We start from the raw sequence: 20,389 nt of genomic DNA on the forward strand, positions 1-20,389 counted from the left end.
CAGGGATTTTCCTGAACTGGGGAATATCCAAGGTAGTTGGAGTGGCACAGAGCAGGAGGAATGGAGTTGTGGGGGCAAAGTCAGTGCCAATAGGCCTGAAGGAGTCCATACCTCTGTAATATAGGAACTGCAAATGGCACCATGGAAATAAGAGAATATTCTGTACTGATAACACACTAAGGGCCAGGTCCTGCCATCCATACTCAATGGGAGTTGTGCACATATATCTGAAGAAAAAGTTTGGCTCTTAGAATTATGGATGGAACTCTACCCTTAATCTGTCACTATGATAACTCAAACCCTAGTCTAAATGTGCTTGGCACAATGGCATCCCATACCTTGGGTTTGGGACAGAATCCTACCCTACCCAGAATCCTACCCAGAGCAAGAGTAGAACCATTTTCTACTGAAGCCCCAGTCCACGTTTCCTTTTATGTGGGAGTGGAAAAAGGCTGATGGATCCATTTAGGACAAATCTATAAACTTAACTTCTGCCAGTGAGAAGGTGCAGCGGCAGCTGTCTGGTCACACAAGGATCCCAATGTTTTCTTAATGGCTATATGTGGCTGATGACAAATCAGTTAGTAGAAGGAAGAGGGGTAGTGAGGAGATGCCAGTGCCAGTCCAAGGACTTTCATTTAGTCCTAATGTACTCTGCATGTGACATTAATACGGCTCCCTCTCACAGCCAGGAATCCAGCCAGGCCTAATAATAGCCCCTGGCTCCCTCTCTGTCCACATGAGGCTCTCAGATAAGCAGCAGCCATATGAGGTATCTCTTTCACTCCCGTTTGCCCCCCCCCCCGCCCCCATCTCTCTCTCACGCAGTCTCCCAGACATATGCAGATCCAGAGGCGTCGGGGACAATAGGGAGAAAGGTAGATATATCCACTCCCATCTCTCGGCACAAGAGAGAAGGGGATTTGCTGCTGAGGCTCAAAAGCAGTGAGCAAGTGCCACTGTGGATTGTTGGGTGGGTGTTATTGTCATGGGCAGGGTTGGAGAGGCCCTGAAGATCTTAGGGGGCCACTTAGGGATGTCAAAACTGGGGCCCATTGGCAGTTACATGAGGCAGATAAATTGGAGCCCTTTGCACCTGTTGGGCACCCCCTGGAGATGCTGAAACAAAGGCCCTCTCACTTCCATATAGGGCTCTCTGTAGATTTCAAAATGGGGATATGGGACTCATTCCCAGGGATCTCAACATGGGAACCCCTGAGAACATCAGACCGGGGGTCTGGTACTTATATGGATTTGCAGTAGATGTGAAAACAGAGACTCTCTGCGGATGTAGAAATTTGGGGGTCCCAGTGCTGCACACACCAATATAGGGACCTTTGCACTCTCAACAAATCTGAAAATTATGTGCACTTTCAGCAAGGGCTCTTGGAGAACCAGTTGCTCTGCTGTTTTAGGATTTTCATGTGCCTAGGTCTGGCCTGGACCGTGGAGTTCTGAATTTGTAGTGTAGGTGTGTCATTGTGAATTGTGGGGTTGTTATGAATTGAACCTGTATTGTGGGGTTGTTCTAGATTTACTGCTGTGTTGTTGCCAGGGGTTGCAGGGTAGTTGGTGCGGGCAGGGAGGGGGCAATAGCCCTACAATGATATATTCCTGCTACTGACTGAAACTGAAACTAGGGGAAGTTATAGGAAAGGATAGATTCACATAAATTGCACAGTAACTAGTGAAATGCTGATGTCAAGGGGTCAGGGTTCTACAACCAGCAAGCTATTTGAATCTCACTGTTGATCGACAGGAGATGTTAACTCTTAGAACACGAGCATTTGCTAACCAGGTGATTGCTCTGGTAAGTGAAAGTTTCAAATAATTATTGTCAATTATATTTCATAAGTTTTGCCAATTTCAAAAATGAAAGTGGAAATTGTTTTATACAAATTATTAAATTACACGTATTGTAGTTACAAAATAGTGCAAACAATTTATAAAAGCAAAAACATGAATAATATTTCAAGCTTTCCAGTATTTTCTGGTATATCAAACATGTTCTAGGCAAACAAAAAGAGAAACTTGAGAGCTTTGGAAGATGGATTTAGCTAACAGAGCAAATTTTAGAAAAATGGCCTCGTTTTCTGAACGCATAATTTTGGGTGTGTAAAATACTTGTGCATGCACTTTTTGTTCACTATCACTTCTCTGTGCAAATAATATTTTTATATACGCAAAAACCATCTGCAAACTGCAAACTGAACAAAAATGTATAACTTATATCACTTTCATGTGCCACTGATTAGTGCACAAAAACTGCCCATACAGGAATTTGTTTGTGCTAATTTTTATGTGCACAAAGTGCCTGATCTAATGCCCACTACAGTCAATGGGAGTCTCTTCATTGATTTCCCAGGGTTTTGGAGCATTCTCGAATTAAAGTCAGGCTAAGGCATCATAGAAAAGGTAGCCCACTTGGTCATTTTATTCCTAGCTCTTTGATATTTATGAATCTATAAGATTTTAAAGAAAAAAACATTTCTGGTATTTGCTGAGATTGAATCAGTATTAATCTAACTCCACTTCAGGGCTCTGGGCTGGCAATAAATGCAGCTCTTAATGTCAAAACTTTCCAGGATCACACACCACACAACCCCTTTGAAAAGCAATCAAAGCATCTTCAAGTATCCACTGATCAAAGACACAGCCAACAGTTTTTGTAGCATTGTAAAATGCTGAAGAACCCATTGTTAAGTGTTGTGTTGTTTCTCCACACACAAAGAGCAAAACGTTATGTTCAGTCCGAATTATTTTTACTTTAGTTTAAGAGAGCAACAAAACCAGGAAGAAGAAGTGTCCATGAGGGAGCAGTGTGTGCGTATGTGTGTCCTCTGTAACAATCTGACCTGAACGTAACACAAAATGGCTGCCAGTCTCTGCTGACAGCAGTTAGCATTTTAAAAGTACAGTACACACAAACAGGGTCATAACAGTTACATAGCTATATACAATACATCACAGTAGGGAACACAAGGTCATGTATGCTGCTTGTCACTCATGATCCTGTTTTTTTTTTTAAATTAAAGTTCTCATGCACACCATTTGCACGCTGGAGATCACTGGGGAGCATATCGAGAGCATGTCTAGCAACAAGCTTTCTAGCAGAAGCCAGCCCATGTGTGGGGTGCATAAGACCTCACGTTTCCTAGGACTGCGTGAAAATAAATATATACTAAAGGGTTTTGAAAGAAGAAATGAGCAAAATACACACACACCGTATGTTATATGGACCAATCTCATCCCAAGGACAGAATTCTACTTGCAATGTCTACAACCTCAGAAAAGTGTAAAGACTCATCATCCCCATCCCTTCCAGCTCAAAGCAACTCAGTGCACATCACCTAGAACAATGAAGAGACATTAGTTATAGGTCTGATCCAGCTCCCATTTAAATCAATGGGAGCCATTCCTTTGACTTCACTGGGACTTGGATCAGGCCCGATGGGCAAAATTTTCAAAAATGTCTATGTGACTTAGGAGCCTGTGTCACAGTGAAAGCCGAAATCACTTTTGAAAATGGGACTTGGGCTTCCAAGTCATTTAGGTGGAGGTTTTATAAAAAGTAAAGCCCATTACTAACAACATCTAAAGGCCGTACAGTAATATAATCCTGGGATTCTAAACACACGGTTTATAATGTTATCACCCTGATATTGATTTACCTCTCCAGTGGCTGCTAGCCAAGGCATAAAAGTATATTTAATCAACATATTTTCTTCATAGCTCATCAGAGCATAGAAACATAAAGAATATGTAGTCAGAGGCCCCAGTTTTTGGCTTTGACTGAGCAGTGCTTGGTACAGAACCCAAAGGAAGATGCGACAAAGAAGGCTTTGTACCACCTTTGTATCCTCCAGATTCTAGGACTGGCCTGAAGGCTGCTCTATCTTACATTTGACTGCCATCTTCCACAAGGGCTTATTCTGGTGGCTGGGAATTGTTGGAGCACAAAGGTAATCCAGCCACACCCCTTTCCCTCAGCCAGGCCACCTGTGTAGGGACTAAGAAGAAATGACAGACTCACAGTGCTGACTCTACCCCAACTGAGAAATCTCTCTATACAAGGGAAATTTGTGGTGGTGGTGGGGGGGGGTAAGCTCTACCTGGTTTACAGTCCCTTTGCATTGGAGCAGCACAAAGGGGCTGTAGTGGAACTGAGAATTGAGGACAGAGTACGCTTACAGTATGATAGCTTCATAAAAGCCGAAATTCATGATTCTGAGATAACAACTGTGTTTTTATTTATATTTTTAACTGTTCCTGCAGCACCCTAGAGCCTCGGAGGGGGTAAGCTTTAGTTTCTGCATAACATTATGTATTATTATTATTAATAAGGTTCACTTCACGAAGAATATTAAATTAAACTAACAAAACAGGTAAAATAAAAATAAAGGTAGCAGACCAGAACAGGAGGTAAATCAACAATGTGGCTCTGAAATAAAGTAACATTTGCAATTGAAGATTTGCAGTTGGATCCATTTTTCATAGCCAAAAAATATGAAATCAGCAAACAAGGCTATAAATATATTTTGGGCGCCTGGTGACCTTACAAAGCACTCAAACATTGTAGTGGAGGTTTTATAATGACATCCAAGCCCTTTGCTTGATATAAATACAGTATCTGGCTGCAATTTACATTTGTGTCCCATTTATCCTCTCCTTGATATAAATGTTCCATCTTTTCCCTTTATAAACCAGAGCAGAAAGCAGAGCAGTCCCATTTTATTATTATCCTTTTAATAACCTTTCTAATAGTGTAAGTGAGAGTAGTAATGTCCTTCCAGTTACCTCACCTAAATGAAATGTTAACTGAAAGTCAGGAAAAGAATGGTGGTTTTGTAGCCGAGGCATAGGAGTGAAATTCTGGACCCACTGAAGTCAATGAAAGGATTTTTTCACCCCTGGGTTTTATTCCTGGTTCATCTTCAATCTTCCTCAGTAACCTTTCAGTTCTTTGTGCCAAAGTTTCCTCATCTGTAGAATGGGGAAAAATCCCTACCTCACAAGGGGGGTTGTAAGATTTCATTCAGTAATGTTTGTGGAAGCACTTTGAGATCTTTGATTGGAGGAGGCTAAAGAAATGCACAGTTCTTATGAGGAGAGGTAAATATTATAACTTCAGATCTGAAAAGTGTTAACTCAGCAGTTAAAGTTGAAGTAATTTTCATCCTTCTTCATAACAAAGTATAAAAAAAAAGACAACTCCTACTTAAAAAAATCAAGGCCCAATTAATTAAGGCCCAATTAATCCTACAAGCCCTCCATATCCAGAACTCCCAGTGAAGTCAGTTACCAGATCAATAATGTAATGGGTTCTCAAATATTCAGTTTCAATGTAGACAGCAAAAAATGGCTGTAGTGTCATCTTTCACCAGCACAGGGCCCAATCCTGAGATCCTTTTTCTTTCTCCCCTAACTCTTTATTCCAGCAAAACTCTCATTTCCTTTCACTGAGTACAAACTGAGTCATAAGCTCAGAATTTGGCCCTCAGAGAGACTATGAAGTTATGGTTTATTTTCCAGATACATTTTTAAAATGCGGTAATAATCCTGATCCATTGCTCAAATTTGTTGTGTTGAGCTCAAGACTTGGAAAATGGAAAGAAGTGACAAAGTCAATTGATGTGTCTGGCTTTTACTGCAGGTTCAGTGTAAGAAATCCACAACTTGCTAAAACGGCATGATGACTAGTTATGCAAACATCTTAAACTGAAAGCACAGTCCTGGGGCTGGTACTGTAGCTGCACAGCCCTTCCTCACTTGGGAGATAATTATGATTTCTAAACTTCGACACTACAGAGAGATGTGGACTCTGCCGTGAGGAGCCCCTTAGTGGATTTTTTTGATAATTTCATACACTTATGTTTTTCATAGTGATGTGTTGTTTTTTTTAACAAAAATAAGCCTACAACCTAGAGTCTTCTTGTTAAAGCTTCAGGAAGCTGCTCACCACTGCTGCAGTCTGAGATCCTGCTCCTGCTTGTGTATAATGTTTCTTATTTGAATATTCCTATTTAGTGTTTGCAGGATTTGGAAACAGGTTTATGATAGTATTTATAACAGCTTTCAAACATGGCTATACCATGGCTTTACAGCCTGTCTACAAATCACTTACCCTGTGACATGATTCCTTAACACAGCTCTGTAACAGTACTGTCTCATTATCACCCTACAAACAAAAGGTGTGTTAAAACACCGATTCCTCTAGACATGACAGATACATGTGCATTGGCACGGGTTTACAAGGCCTCATTCTCCCCTCACACCGATTTTATATCAGTGCATTCCAAGTCCATAGCTTGTTAAACTGAACTGGGGAGGTTGTGGGGCACAAAGACAAAGATTACAAAACCACTGTGTCCTTCACATTTTTTCCCTATGGATAAACATAAAGATACAGTATATAAATAATTAAAATTCAATTAAAATACCATCTGGGGCCACTATAGATGGCATCAAACCTTGTTAAACTATGTCACTGAATTACATAAAGGCCTTCGGAAAGGCTGTAGCACACAGTTTAGAAACATAGGCCGGATTCTCCCCTCAGATACCCTGGTGCAAATCAGTACTAAACGGAGTTACACTGGTGTAAGACAATGCAGACTCAGGCACATTGTTTAGTCCCAGGCCCCTCCCAACAACACTACCAGATCATATTATTTTAAGTTAATATCCATGCTGGGAGGAATGGCCATGTTTTAACAGGGTTCTCCAACATGGTAAATTTCATAGTGCAGGCAGACAGGACTGTATTTTTAAACATGCAGGAAGAGTGGAGGCCCTCAGATGTGATGGTGATGGGCAGGTAGGTAGATAGAACCTAACTCTCTCCCTCCATACCTCTTTCTTCTGCTTTCCCTCCACTGGTTCCAATGTTCGTCCTCTCCTCCGCCCCCAGCGCGCTGTCCTCAGATCTAAGAACAATCCCCAACCCTATGTATCCCCGTGGGTCTCTCCCCACTTCCTGCAGCCTTTCCCCTGCTCACCTGGGGTCATCCTCCCCTCCCTTGCCATGCGAGCACCAGGACCAGGGTTGCCTTTCCTCAGTGATATCTTCTCTGCCTACCCTATTGTTCTCCTCAAACCCACAGAGAAGGCTGCCAGCAGGGGGAGAGGCAGGGTGGTATCTGTTACTGCACCGAGTATGAGGCTGTCTCATGGCTGTCCCTGCTAGTGGGAGGACAGAAGTGCAGGGATTTTCTCTCAATACCCTTCTACATGCTGGGAGCTGAGCTGGGAGATGCAGTGGGGACAAATGGGTAGGTGGTGCCACCCAATGTCTGCCCATTGACCATTACGTCTTTGACTTAAGCAGAATTATAACAGAATGACTCCAGTTTGAGCAGAGAACCAGGTCTGTTGTGTAAACCGTCCCTTTCTATGGTCTCAGTGGGCTTGAATCTCTACTACCTTGCGTTATATACATTTACTCTGGTGTAAAATGGTAGTGAATCTGAATTCTTCACTGACTTGCATTGGTGGTCATATTTTACACCTGCTTCACAGAAGTGTAAATGACTATACAAGGTGTGACGTAATGAAGAATCAAGCCCACAATTGTTGTTAGCCTTTTGGGCACATTTCCTGCAGTCCTTACCCAGACAAAACTCCTGCTGAAGTCTTTAAGGAACAGTGAGCACTGAAGTGTGCCACTGATGGACTAGAAGATTTCAAAATAATCAAGTGGTCTGAGCTAAATGAGCTGAACTATAAGGTGACATTCAGCATCTGCATGGTGGACTGATTTTCTTTATGGGTGTGTATGTGTGAACAGGTTTCAGAGTAACAGCCGTGTTAGTCTGTATTCGCAAAAAGAAAGGGAGTACTTGTGGCACCTTAGAGACTAACCAATTTATTTGAGCATGAGCTTTCGTGAGCTACGGCTCACTTCATCGGATGCATACCGTGGAAACTGCAGAAGACATTATATACACACAGAGACCATGAAACAATACCTCCTCCCACCCCACTGTCCTGTTGGTAATAGCTTATCTAAAGTGATCATCAAGTTGGGCCATTTCCAGCACAAAAAGCTGGAAATGGCCCAACTTGATGATCACTTTAGATAAGCTATTACCAACAGGACAGTGGGGTGGGAGGAGGTATTGTTTCATGGTCTCTGTGTGTATATAATGTCTTCTGCAGTTTCCACGGTATGCATCCGATGAAGTGAGCCGTAGCTCACGAAAGCTCATGCTCAAATAAATTGGTTAGTCTCTAAGGTGCCACAAGTACTCCTTTTCTTTATGTGTGAACAGAAGCTTGAAGGCCTGATCCATGGACTTTTTACAGTCATTGAGAATCTTTCCATTTGCTTTAATAGACTTTGGATCAGGCCTTAAGAGAGGTGACAGCAGGGAGCCACAAAAGAGAACGCTGAAAGGGAGGTTTAGGGTTTCTTTGACAAGAAAACTGAGGGGAGAAAAGGGAAAAATTACTGAACCCCAAAGAGGTTCATTTGAGGTGGCCTTTGTCTTTGGAGAACACTGACTCACAAAGTGTTATTCCAGTTATTTGCCAGTGTAAATGCCCTGAAATCAGGCCCTTTGTATTTAATTTTTATATCTGTGACTTGTCAGGAAAAAGGGAGAAAAAAAGAGAGCCAAATGGCAGAGATAAAATTATAGTAGTTGAAAGTATATTTTTTCCCTTGGAGTTTTATCACATCTAAAACTAGTCAAGGCAGGCAAAAGACTTTAATTAGGGATCAACCCTGCATTAATTGCACTCCCAGAACTCCCACTGGGTTGCAGAGTTTGCAAGGCAAATACTGGAACCTTGTGCTAGCCTATGACAGCCTGAAAGTGATTCTAAATGGACTATAAACAGAAGTGAAACTGACTAGTTGATTCTCAGAATCCAGGCTGAGATAAATGTAAAAGGTACTGGTGACAAGTAAATTTTAAATTTCTTTCAATTTTAATAATCTGAGGTGTGAAAGCTATTTGTCACATAGGTAAGCTCAATAAAATATATGACTTTCAACCTGACAGCGTACGTCAAAATAGGCTCAATTGATGAGTGTCAATACCAATAACTGATTTTTAGGCTAAGCAGCAACACAGGGCCTGATTTTCAGTTAGCAGGTAGGTGGATGTCTACATATGATATCAGTAAGAGTTTTGATTGACTGAGGCCTGGAGGACTTGTCCTTGCAATTTTAGTTCCAATTGGGACGTAATATTTAATTGCTTGGATCTCTCTAAACAATACCATAAATATTTGGTAGCGTGCATTACATCATTAGAACATTACCGTAATACAGTATTTTTTCTATTAAATGCCAGTGACCTGTCAGAATGTTAAAATATGTATCAATTTTAAATGCAGAATGAAAACTGTATTTCATTTGTTCAGGCATCAAAAATGAGAGTGAAAATAATATAGTCCTCATCTTGGAATCAAGCTCAGTTTGAAAATGAAACGGTTATACATGTTCAAGTATGTATTAATGGTTTATAACCTGTCCTTTAGAAATGCTTACTGTCATTAGGATTTAACAGCAAAATTCAACTGTCAGAGGATTTATTCTTATAAGAAAATTATATGCTTTCCTCCCCCCAGAAATATTTTATGATGAAGGCATATCACTTCGAGAGCAATCAGACATGCAAGTAGCCCTTCCAAAAATCAAGCAAGTTCTTGAAGAGATTTAAAAATAGAAAATTTTGAGTTTTATTATGGATCACAAGACTGAAGGGAAAAGGAAGCAGCGACATAGCTTGACTTTACTGGATCAATTAAACAGTATGAAAGAATTAACACAAATGATTGATGTGGTCCTTGTAGCAGAAGGTGAGAAGTTCCCCTGCCATAAATTGATATTGGCTGCATTCAGTCCCTATTTCAAAGCTATGTTTACCTGTGGCTTGCTTGAGTGCACCCAAAGAGAAGTGGTGCTCTATGACATCTCGTCAGAGAGTGTGTCCATAATACTCAACTACATGTACAGTGCAGATTTGCACCTCACTAATTTCAATGTCCAAAGTGTTGCTGTTGCTGCATTTTTTATGCAGATGGAAGATGTTTTCAATGTGTGTCAGAAATACATGATGGACCATATGGATGCTTCCAACTGTGTGGGGATCTACTATTTTGCAAAGCACATTGGGGCAGAGGAATTGTCCGATCAAACCAGGCAATATTTGTATCAGCACTTTGCTGAGGTGAGCTTGCATGAAGAAATATTAGAGGTTGAAGCACAGCAATTGCTGAGTCTCATAAGATCAGATGATCTGAATGTATCCCGGGAGGAGAGCATTTTGGACTTGGTCCTCAGATGGGTGAACCATAGCAGAAAATCACGTGTCGAGTACCTGATTGAACTCCTGAAGCAAGTGAGACTGGAACTTGTAAGTCCTTCTTTCCTAGTGGAAGCTCGGAAAAGGAACACGGTTCTTCTCTCTAACTCAGAATGTCATGATATGATTGATGGAGCATTAGAAACTATAAAGAAATCCACCCACCCCTCTCTCAGTCTTCGCTATGGCATGGAGACCACCAGTCTTCTACTTTGCATCGGCAATAATTCTCTGGGGATTCGATCAAGACATGGTAGCTATGCAGATGCCAGTTTTTGTTACGCTCCTGCAACACAAAAGACTTACTTCATTTCCTCCCCAAAGTATGGTGAGGGTTTAGGATGTGTGTGTACCGGTGTTGTCACTGAGAACAATGATATTATTGTGGCAGGGGAGGCCAGTGCTGCCAAAATGTCTAGACAAAAAACCAAGAACATTGAAATTTATAGGTGTGTATCCTCAAACAGGAGGAAAAAATTAATCATTGTTTTAAAGTTAAACAATAAATAATGTTCCTGGAGCAGAAAAAGGCCACTAGAGAAAGCATTCTTCTCCCCATATGTTTGTATGTGGATTTCAGGTACCCAAAGCAATTTGTTACAAAGGGCAATCTGTCCCTCTCCATGAAACACTGAGGCATCGCCTTCTATATTAAGGGCCAAATCCTGACCCTTTTACTCATGAGAAGGCCCATTGACTTAGATGGAATCCTTGTATAAGTAAAGTGAACTGGATTTCATCCTAAGTCTCTTTCTGTAGACCTCATATTCCCCTAACTGAAAGGTCATCAGTTTGTTAGTATTTTCTTTCCTGGATCATTCCTCCAGGTCATTTATTTAATAGTGGTGCTGATGTCTGAGATGTGGAAATTAATGAATGAGTTTGGTCATTCGTGAATCTACACCCAGCTTTAACTATACCATGCTGATGATGCATGGGAGCTAAAATGTAATAATCATAATCATAATAATAAATAATTATTAATAATTAATAATATTGAAACCTTCACTCTGTTTTTACTCATTCCTCACTCAGATAAACCCGCATTAAGGAACATAGGAGCTTTGCCAGAATCAAGACTGATTACAAAGTGAAGCCAACATCAGCAAATGTGGGGCCTAAATTGAGGCGCATAAATCCACAATTAGACACTTAAATAAATGTGGCCTTTGTTTCAGAGGTGCTACTGCAGGTTTCACTGAGTACAGTGGGAGTTATGAGCGCTCAGCTCATGCAAAATAAGGACACTTTAATTGTGGTCAATATTTTCAAACTTGGGTGCCTAGAATTAGGTTCCTAAGTCCCTACTAAAGCCCTGATATGCAAACACTTATGCATGTGAGTAATTTAATGCACATGACTAATCCCACTAAGTTCAAGGCTAGAAACGTTTCTTCTCTGTTGACAAGAGAAAGAACTTCTGTTGTCACTGTAACATCATCTGAAACTGGAGAAGGGAGATTTAAATACAAAATTGATATGATTTTATCAGAACCACAGTTTCTAATTTTGGATTTTCCTACAGGTACCGCAATAGAGGAAACCGGTTTTGGCAAAGTTTGTGCACTGCTCAGTTTCGTGAACTCTATGCCTTGGGCACTGTTCATAATGACCTGTATGTCATAGGAGGGCAAATGAAACTGAAAAATCAATATCTGGTCACAAACTGTGTTGAGAAGTATTCCATGGAGCAAGATAGCTGGAGAAGCGTGGCACCTCTTCCAGTGCAACTGGCCTGCCATGCTGTGGTAACAGTAAATAATAAACTCTATGTGATGGGAGGCTGGACACCACAGGTAAAGAAGTGTACTAATTATTTTATTCTATAAAAGCTAGCTAACCTGGCTTATGTGCTGCCTAACTTTGTGGCTCTTCTTGCATAGTTAAAATACCTCAGTTATAAGCAAAAAATAAATTGCACTCATTCCTCTCACATCTTTAATGGGAAAATCAAGCAGGCCAAAGAGGAATAATGTCCATGTCATATAATCTTCAATTTATATGCTACCCGTAATAAAGGCAGTTGTTTCAAAGGGAGTTTCTCAGTGAGAAAAAAATTAAAAATGCGTCCTGTCTAAACACAGTTTCACTCATGTTCCATTTTTAAATAGTCATGGGGTAAATCCTGAAGTCCTTACTCAGTTTTTAATCCAGTGAAACATTAATTAAAAAGAAATCATGGTGATGATTATACTTGGGTCTTCCCCAGCACTTTCACATCCCACTAGTTAATAATTGTCCTCTATAACTTTTCTATCAGCAGCAAATAGTTGTGTTTAAATAAGAGACAGAACAAATCCTGCATCTTGGCAGGATGTTAGACTAGATCAGTGGTTCTCAAACTTCATGGCACCGCCACCCCCTTCTGACAACAAAAATTACTACATGACCTCGGGACGCAGTGTCGAAGCCTCAGCCCACCTGAGCACCGCCACCCCAGGTGCCGGGGCCAAAGCTCAACCCTCACCACCCCATGCGGGAAGTGGGGCAAAGCCGAAGCCCAGGGCTTCAGCCCCAGGCAGGTGGCCTGTAACCTGAGCCACACTGCCACCCAGGGCTGAAACCCTTGGCTCGGCTTTGGCCCCAAGTGGTGGGGCTCAGACTTCAGCCTCAGGCCCCAGCAAGTCTAACACCAGCCCTGGTGACCCCATTAAAACGGGGTCGTGACCCACTTTGGGGTCCTGACCCATAGTTTGAGAACCCCTGGACTAGATGACCCTTGCGGTCCCTTCTAACTCTATGTTCTATGATTCTAAGACATGGACCCATACTGGAATCTAAAATCCAACCCCTATAAACTTTGGTAAATTTCAGGTCCAAATCCATATACAAGCTTCACAGCTCAGCTCCATTACTTGGGGAATCTTTTCCGTTTTTAGGTGTTTGGGTTTTTTTTTTTTTTTTTTATAAAAAGTTAAAACTTTCAGTGGAAAAGCAAAAAGAAAAGGAGTACTTGTGGCACCTTAGAGACTAACCAAGCTTTTCATCAAAAAATTAGTTTGGTCACAAATGCAATTTTCCACCAAAATAATTTGTTAGACTTTATTTGGGACATTTATAATATATGTTGTTGTCTGTAGGATATTAAAAATGTAATCACGTCTCATTGGTTTGGGACCACTTTTTAGAATCAAATCTTTAAAAATTTAAGACTAAAACATGTTCAGAAAACACAATTTCCATCTGTTAAGATATTCTGAGTTTGGAAATCCCTAAGGAGGAAAGAGAATGTTAAGAGAGTAGGTCTGACACTGAAACTGAGCAAAGATACTTTCTCTTTTTTAAATAATTAAAATACAAGGACGTACTTAACATGGAAATAATATGGCTGTAAAAAGCTCAAGCTGGGTGGTGTGTAATATAACAAAGATAGATGTTAAGGTAGACGCCCAGCTTTTGTCTAGCTTGATAGCTCTCTAAAACTAAGGAGAAAAATGCCTGAGAAGCTATTGTCCTGAATATTGAGCCAAGACTGTTAAAAACACACGCACCTGGGAACTGATACCTGCCAACTAGCACTTTCTGTGACAATTCAGGAGTACATATCTATGCATACAGTTGTTTGGGATGAGCAGTTTAGCATTAACTGGTAAGGAGTTACATAAGAATCTATCTGCACAGGTCAGAATGCATTAGCCACAGTGGTGAAATAAAGATTTTAAGACCAATGACCCAGCGGTAGGTGTGTTGCTTCAGTATTAGTATTCCCCTCTCAGGCACTAAGGGTGTATACTGGGGTGGGAAAACTATGGCCCATGGGCAACTTCCGGCCTGCCAGCCAATTTAATCCAGCCCTTGAGCTCCTGCTGAGGAGCGGAGTCTGGGGCTTGCCCTGCTCCTGCACTCCAGCCGGAGCGTGGGGTCGGGGGTCGCTCGGCATGTGCATGCCACCACTCCACAAGACTCCCACAAGCAGCGCATGTCCCCGCTCCGGCTCTTCCATTTAGGGGCAGCCAGGGGGCTCTACGTGCTGCCCCCGCCCCAAGTGCCACCCCCGCAGCTCCCACTGGCTGGGAATTGTGGGCAATGGGAGCTGCAGGGGTGGCGCCTACAGACGGGGCAGCGCACAGAAGCACCTGGCTGCACCTCTGCTTAGGAGCCGGAGGGGGCACATGCCACTGTTTCTGGGAGCTGCTTGAGGTAAGTGCTGCCCAGAGCTTGCACCCCTGAACCTCTCCCGTGCCCCAACCCCCTGCCCCAGCCCTGATCCCCCTCCCGCCCTCTGAACCCCTCGATCCCAGCCTGGAGCACCTTCTTGAACCCCAAACCCCTCATCTCCAGCCCCACCCCAGAGCCTGCACCCCCAGCCCGGAGCCCCCTCCCGCACCCTGAACTCCTCATTTCTGGCCCCACCCCAGAGCCCGTACCCCCAGCCAGAGCCCTCACCCCCCTCCTGCACCCCAACCCCAATTTTGTGAGCATTCATGGCCCACCATACTATTTCCATACCCAGATATGGCCCTTGGGCTAAAAGGTTTGCCCACCCCTGGTGTATATGTATGATATTGTCAAATGAGCAGTATGAAAGCATATTAAAGTTTCTCAGGTTAGGGGTTATGTTTATATTTGCGCAACCCTGAGCACTCATTCCATCAGCCTTGACAAAGATTAATAATATAACATTGCTATAGTGCCATAAGTGTACATGTCAGTTCACAGAACATAGTCAAAGATATGCTCTCCCCCCTGAGACCTTATAATTGAAATAAGACAAGGCAAACTCAAGACTGGACATATAACAACAGCTCAGGAGAGGGAGGGCCTTACTCACCACAGCATTACTCCAGTTCTGCACTGGTGTAACTGCACTGACGTCAATGTAAAATTGGAGTAGTGCAGTGAGTATCAATCAGGCCTATGGAACTGGGAGTTGTTAATAACGAGAAGGAAAGAAGGATTTTATGAAGAGGTTCTGTCAGAGGGTAGCTGGCCCTCTGAGGGGGTCCGGGGCTCAGCCTACCTATGAAGGCTCAACAAGGGGTACATGAGACAGCCCAGGTTCACCTGGGACTAATTACATCATTGAATAACTGAGAGGCCATTAATTAGGCAGGGAAGCACCTCGGCATCATAAAAGGAAGCTACTCTCAGTGGGGGTGGGCCAGAGAACAGAGGTTCCTGGGGAAGGGAACTGTCCTTACAAGGAGAAAGTTCTCAAGGGGAGCCTAGTGAGGGGACTCACCAGAAAAGGAAACCAATAAAGAATGTTCCTAGGTGGGAGAGGCTCCAAAGGGGAGGAGCTATGAATGCCAAGGCTTAGTGGCCCCTGTGGAAGGACTTCATCAGGTAGCAACAGAAGCCCCTGATCAGAGGAATTATAGGCTGTTCTGAGGATGGGTGGTCATGGTTTGATCTCTGTGAGGATCTTGACCCAGAATGAGAGACCCTTCCCCAGCCAATGACAAAAGGCCCTGGCTTCAGAAGATGATTCTGGGACAAGAGGTCCTTGCTGGTAAGGGACCTGGACATAAGTGGGGTTGATGGACTAAGTTTAATTCAGCCCCCTCCCTCTTCAGCTAGAGATGCAGAGGGGGAGGCCTGTTTGTATACGGTTCCACCTTTGGGTTACATAAACTAGACCCCTGCAGGGGCCCAGTTCAATACACATGTGTCTTGTTGCCCTTAGTGAAAGCCCACTGTGGAAACTGAGGCAGGGATGTAATTGTGATGCTATACTGAATGGCTGCTCCAGGAGTGAGGACCGCCATCACAGGTAGGTTTGGGAGGAGGCTGATGAGGGCAGTGAGATGGTTGTGGATTCTGGGAGCAGAATGGAAGAAAAGTGTGAGGTTGAGTGTTCTGTACACAAAAAGCAAAGCGTGCACGTTCAGTGTAAATTACTTTCATTATCTAGCCTTTGATTCCTTGCCCATTGCCATGATGTCAGAGTGTCTTTATACTAAGGAAAACAACAAGCAAAAAAGAACAAATATAACAACCCCATGAGTAAGCAGAGTATGCGTGTGTGTGCTCTCTCTCTCATTGAAATACTTCAGAGCCCTCCCCCACAGCAGACTACTTACATTTAAAGGGGCCGTCACATAATTATAGCTGAAAAACATAATTATAGCTGCTTATGTAACACCAAAAGAGGGAGAAAATGGGGAGGAAGACTGGAATAAACCGGGGGGGCAGGAGTGGGTATGGGAGGGGTATAATGGGAACAAAGCTGTAGTTGGAAGCCAGGGGGTTATTATTAAAACTATTAAATGGAAAGATTTAGCAATTGTTCAGTTTTAATTATTTGTTGATTAAATAAATAGACATTAATTCAGAACAAATATTGTATATAAAGAGGTTCTTAAAACAGCCTTTAAAGTACCCCATCAAAACTCATGGTACAGCATCAGTAACCAAGTAAACAGAAATTCAGTCTTCAGGAGAAAGGTTTTGACTTATTCTTACAGCTTCACAGAGGCCTTGTAAAAGAGCTATGTTCTGTCAGAACTGCGTCCATAGATGTTTTGTTATTACCCAAATCCTCCGCTTTTTTGCCATAGAATATAAATGCACTGTTATTCATCTGTCTTCTACAATGTACTTCTAGCCACAAGTCATGGGTGCTGGTAAATCGTAGTGAGTATTAATCACTTCACAGCTATAATTGATGTGTTTATGTTATTTATCTGCTCAGCTGTCTCCTGTGATTAATTGCACGCAGGCATGTCCAGAGGGCTCCAAATGTTGTATTATTATATGACTGTCATATTTCATACAGATGGATCTCCCTGACGATGAGCTGGATCGATTAAGTAACAGAATGTTGCAGTATGACCCAGGCCGAGACAAATGGACAGAGTGCACACCAATGAAGTACTCCAAATACCGTTTCAGCACAGCTGTAGTCAACAGTGAGATTTACGTCTTGGGTAAGAGGAAACAGATTTTTAACAGATAGCACAACCACTTTTTATTTTTTCCAGCAATTTGCCTCCGTGAAATGAAAGACTGCCCCTTTTGTTTTCAACAGTAGGGCAAAGTATATTGGACTCAATGGATTGAGTTTTTCATTTTTTTCATAATTTCTTGCATTCTTAAATTCAGTTAGGTGAACCTGAAATGAAACTTTATTGCTCTGGCTTAATATCGTTTCTTTAACCCCTTCCATCTGAGGATCTCAATGTTCATGAATCCAGACTCACAACACAGCCCTTTTGGGTAGGGAAGTATCATTACTATCATTTTACAGCTGAAGAAACTGAAGTACAGAAAGGTGAAGTAACTTGCCCAAGAGATCTGGCAGGGAGAGACTAGACCCCGGCTATCCCAATTTCGTGCCTTAATCTCAGGACCAGTCTTTTTTATTTTGGGGTCCAGTGCAACTTCCATTAAAGTCAATGGGAAGATTCCCATCCACTTTGCTACTGTCAAACCAGAACGAAGAGAAGGTGATGGTTTAATGCAGAAAAAGAATGAAGGCGTTTCAGGCATAGGGGGAAAAAGCAGGAAAAATACATAGCTTGGAAGGAGAGTAGACAACAGGAAGGGGAGTGGGAGGAAATGAGAGCAGAATTATAGGCAAGGGCTTGACTGTGCAAGGCCTTGAAAAGATGAGGGTGAGAAACTTGAATGTGACATGGAATAAAAGAGGCAGTCAGTAGAGGGTTTCCAAGAGGAGAGTGATATGAGGGGAGTATCCTTGAGTAGCAGAGGAGGAAGATGACTTCCACCCTGCCCTTATCTTGGTTTAGAGAGACCCTTGTCTTCAGCGGAACCGAGTGTCCCCATAGGCATAGCCAGGAATAAGCATCAAAAAGTGGAAAACAGTTAGTGCCAAAGGTCACTGGCAGGTGAACTTCAGCATGTTGTCAGATAAAGGTAGTGTTGCCTATGTAGGTTCAAAGGTGCTTTGAGATAACCAAATATAGATGAAGTCCAGTCCTCTGTGGTAGGTACAATAATGAAAGCTTGAAACAGGCCATGTAGTGCATAAGTAGAGGCAGCAGCAATGGCAAGGAAGAAAGAGGCTCTATTCAAATATTTCTGGAACAAGTGTCCTGAGATCAAGACCAAGAATTCTGTGATGATACAAAAAAGACAGGGAGAGAAAAATGAAGCAGTCTTGGGATGCATTTGATTAAATAGGTTGGCAGTCTTCTGTACAGTAAATGTGATACTGTAACACAGAGAAGCTTTCTGAAGAGCTGTGGTTAGTAAAGAAAAACTACATTAAGTGTCCTCAGTCTAAAATGTCACATGGCAAGAAACATGTATCACAATGAATAAAAGAATGAAATATATATAGTTTTGCTGAAAGTGACATTTTAGTCTGAAAAGTGGCTGCAAGAATGGCAATGTGGAGTTCCACGTTTATGGTCTCTTCCTTAACTCAAGATTTGCTTCGTTCACAAGTGAAAAGCTGTATTCTGCTATTTAAAACTGTCAGTGCCACAAACTGAGCCAGGGTTCTGAATGTCAAGTTGTGTTCTCTCTTGCTTGCCAGTCAATACCAATAACAAAGATTCTGTATGTGGAACTTTGCTAACAATTCTGTTGATGATGTGTGAGCCAGACGAGAAGCCTGCTCCTCTCCCATCACTGTGTCAATTCTTCAGGTCTAACAGAGCAAAAGGAGGTTAAAACATTGGGGCTGACCTTGCATACCTTTACATGCATAGTTCTTCCATTATAGCAGCTCCACTGAAATCAAGGGGATTATTCATGTGAGTAAGGATTTGCAGGATTGGGCCCTGTCATAGACTTGCTGGTCCTTCAAGAGGATTTGGACTTAGGTTCACCTGTGACAGATCAGCTACCCTCCCCACCCAGCTGATTGTGATCAGCTGGGGATCAGGTGGCTCAATTCACTTATCAGACCCAGATGGTGAAGAGTTGAGTGAGAGAGCTTATTTGTGGAAGAGAGCTACAGGAGGGTGATTGTCTCCTGTGACAGGCCCTGAAGGGAAGAGGTCCTATTGCGACCCGGGAAGTGGGCGGGCGTAGCCTGTCCACTGCTAAAGGATCCCCCTCCAGCCTAAGAGGGGGATCCACAGGACCGGGACACCAAATAATTCCGGGGGACAATTAATGAAATAACAGAGACAGGAGTGTGGTCAAAGGGTCAAATGAAGGGAACCAGACGGGGACACTGAAGGGAAGAGGTGGTAGGGAAGAAGGAGTCTCCTGCGGCAGGCCTAGGAAAAAGCCAACTCCCAAGCAGATGGGCTGGAGATAGGTTGGGATTAAGGATGCAGCCTGGGGAGAATCAGACTGAGGGAAGGAATCCAGGGAACAAGCCTAGAGGGTCAGCAGCTTGGTAGGAGCAGAGCCTCTTCAGGAGAAAGTCTGGAGGGTTAGCATTCTACAAGAGTGGAGGGTAGCCTATAAGGGGCAGAAGGCCCTTTTGTTTTATATTTTCTTTGGACTGGAGACTGCTACTTGACAGTGTCTGTGGCAGGACAGTGGTTGGGACTAGGAGGGGAACAGATAGTGTCCCTGCTGCAGTATGTCACAGCGGGTCTCAAAGGGGTATCAGGATGCTGTGCTGCCACAGACCTTTAGTTTTGTAACTAAAAATAAGCAAATGGGATTAAAGGCACAGAGGCCAGAATCTGATCTCTCATAAAACAGTGTAAATTGGAAGTAACTCCACTGAAGCGAGTAGAGTTACTTGGAATTTACATTGGCATTAACTGAGATCAAAATCCGCTCCAGGGAGCAGTTCTCTTGAGAAAGACAGTGCTATGTTTCCAGTCACACTGCTGACCATATTTGCACTTCAGTTAAAATTGGCATTTTGTAGGCTGGTGCTGGCAGTGACCATCTTGCTTACAAGACAGTTTTTTCTAGTAAAATAATAATAATAAAAAAAATCCTACAGAAAGAAAACAAAAGACAGATTTCTGGACACATTGTGCCTTTAAATACACTGCAGAAACTCTGTTATGTCACCAGAATTACTGCAGATTTACACCAACGCAACTGAGGGCACAATTGCACTTAAAATTCCTAACAGTAACCATCTGAGAGTCCTGTGTAAAAGATTGCAAACCATTTTCCCTCTCCAAGCTGAAAAAGAATTCTAATATTAAAACAGGTTGGTGACAGCCTGGTAGTCACTGGTATTGGTGTTTCAT

General features: G+C 42.6%; 1 protein-coding gene across 1 annotated transcript in view; it reads left to right on the forward strand.

Annotated features, from left to right (window-relative positions):
• Window positions 1-798: 798 nt before the first annotated feature.
• Window positions 799-20,389, forward strand: part of KBTBD12 (kelch repeat and BTB domain containing 12) — a 48,187-nt gene continuing 28,596 nt past the window's right edge. Inside the window, exons 1-4 of the mRNA XM_073351377.1 lie at window positions 799-878; window positions 9,577-10,762; window positions 11,839-12,109; window positions 17,032-17,182. Of these exons, the coding sequence (XP_073207478.1) occupies window positions 9,693-10,762; window positions 11,839-12,109; window positions 17,032-17,182 (1,492 nt within the window). The 5' untranslated portion in view covers window positions 799-878; window positions 9,577-9,692. The remainder of the gene's footprint in view (window positions 879-9,576; window positions 10,763-11,838; window positions 12,110-17,031; window positions 17,183-20,389) is intronic.

Source organism: Lepidochelys kempii, chromosome 7 (genome assembly GCF_965140265.1).
Source record: "Lepidochelys kempii isolate rLepKem1 chromosome 7, rLepKem1.hap2, whole genome shotgun sequence".
Classification (NCBI taxonomy): domain Eukaryota; kingdom Metazoa; phylum Chordata; order Testudines; family Cheloniidae; genus Lepidochelys; species Lepidochelys kempii.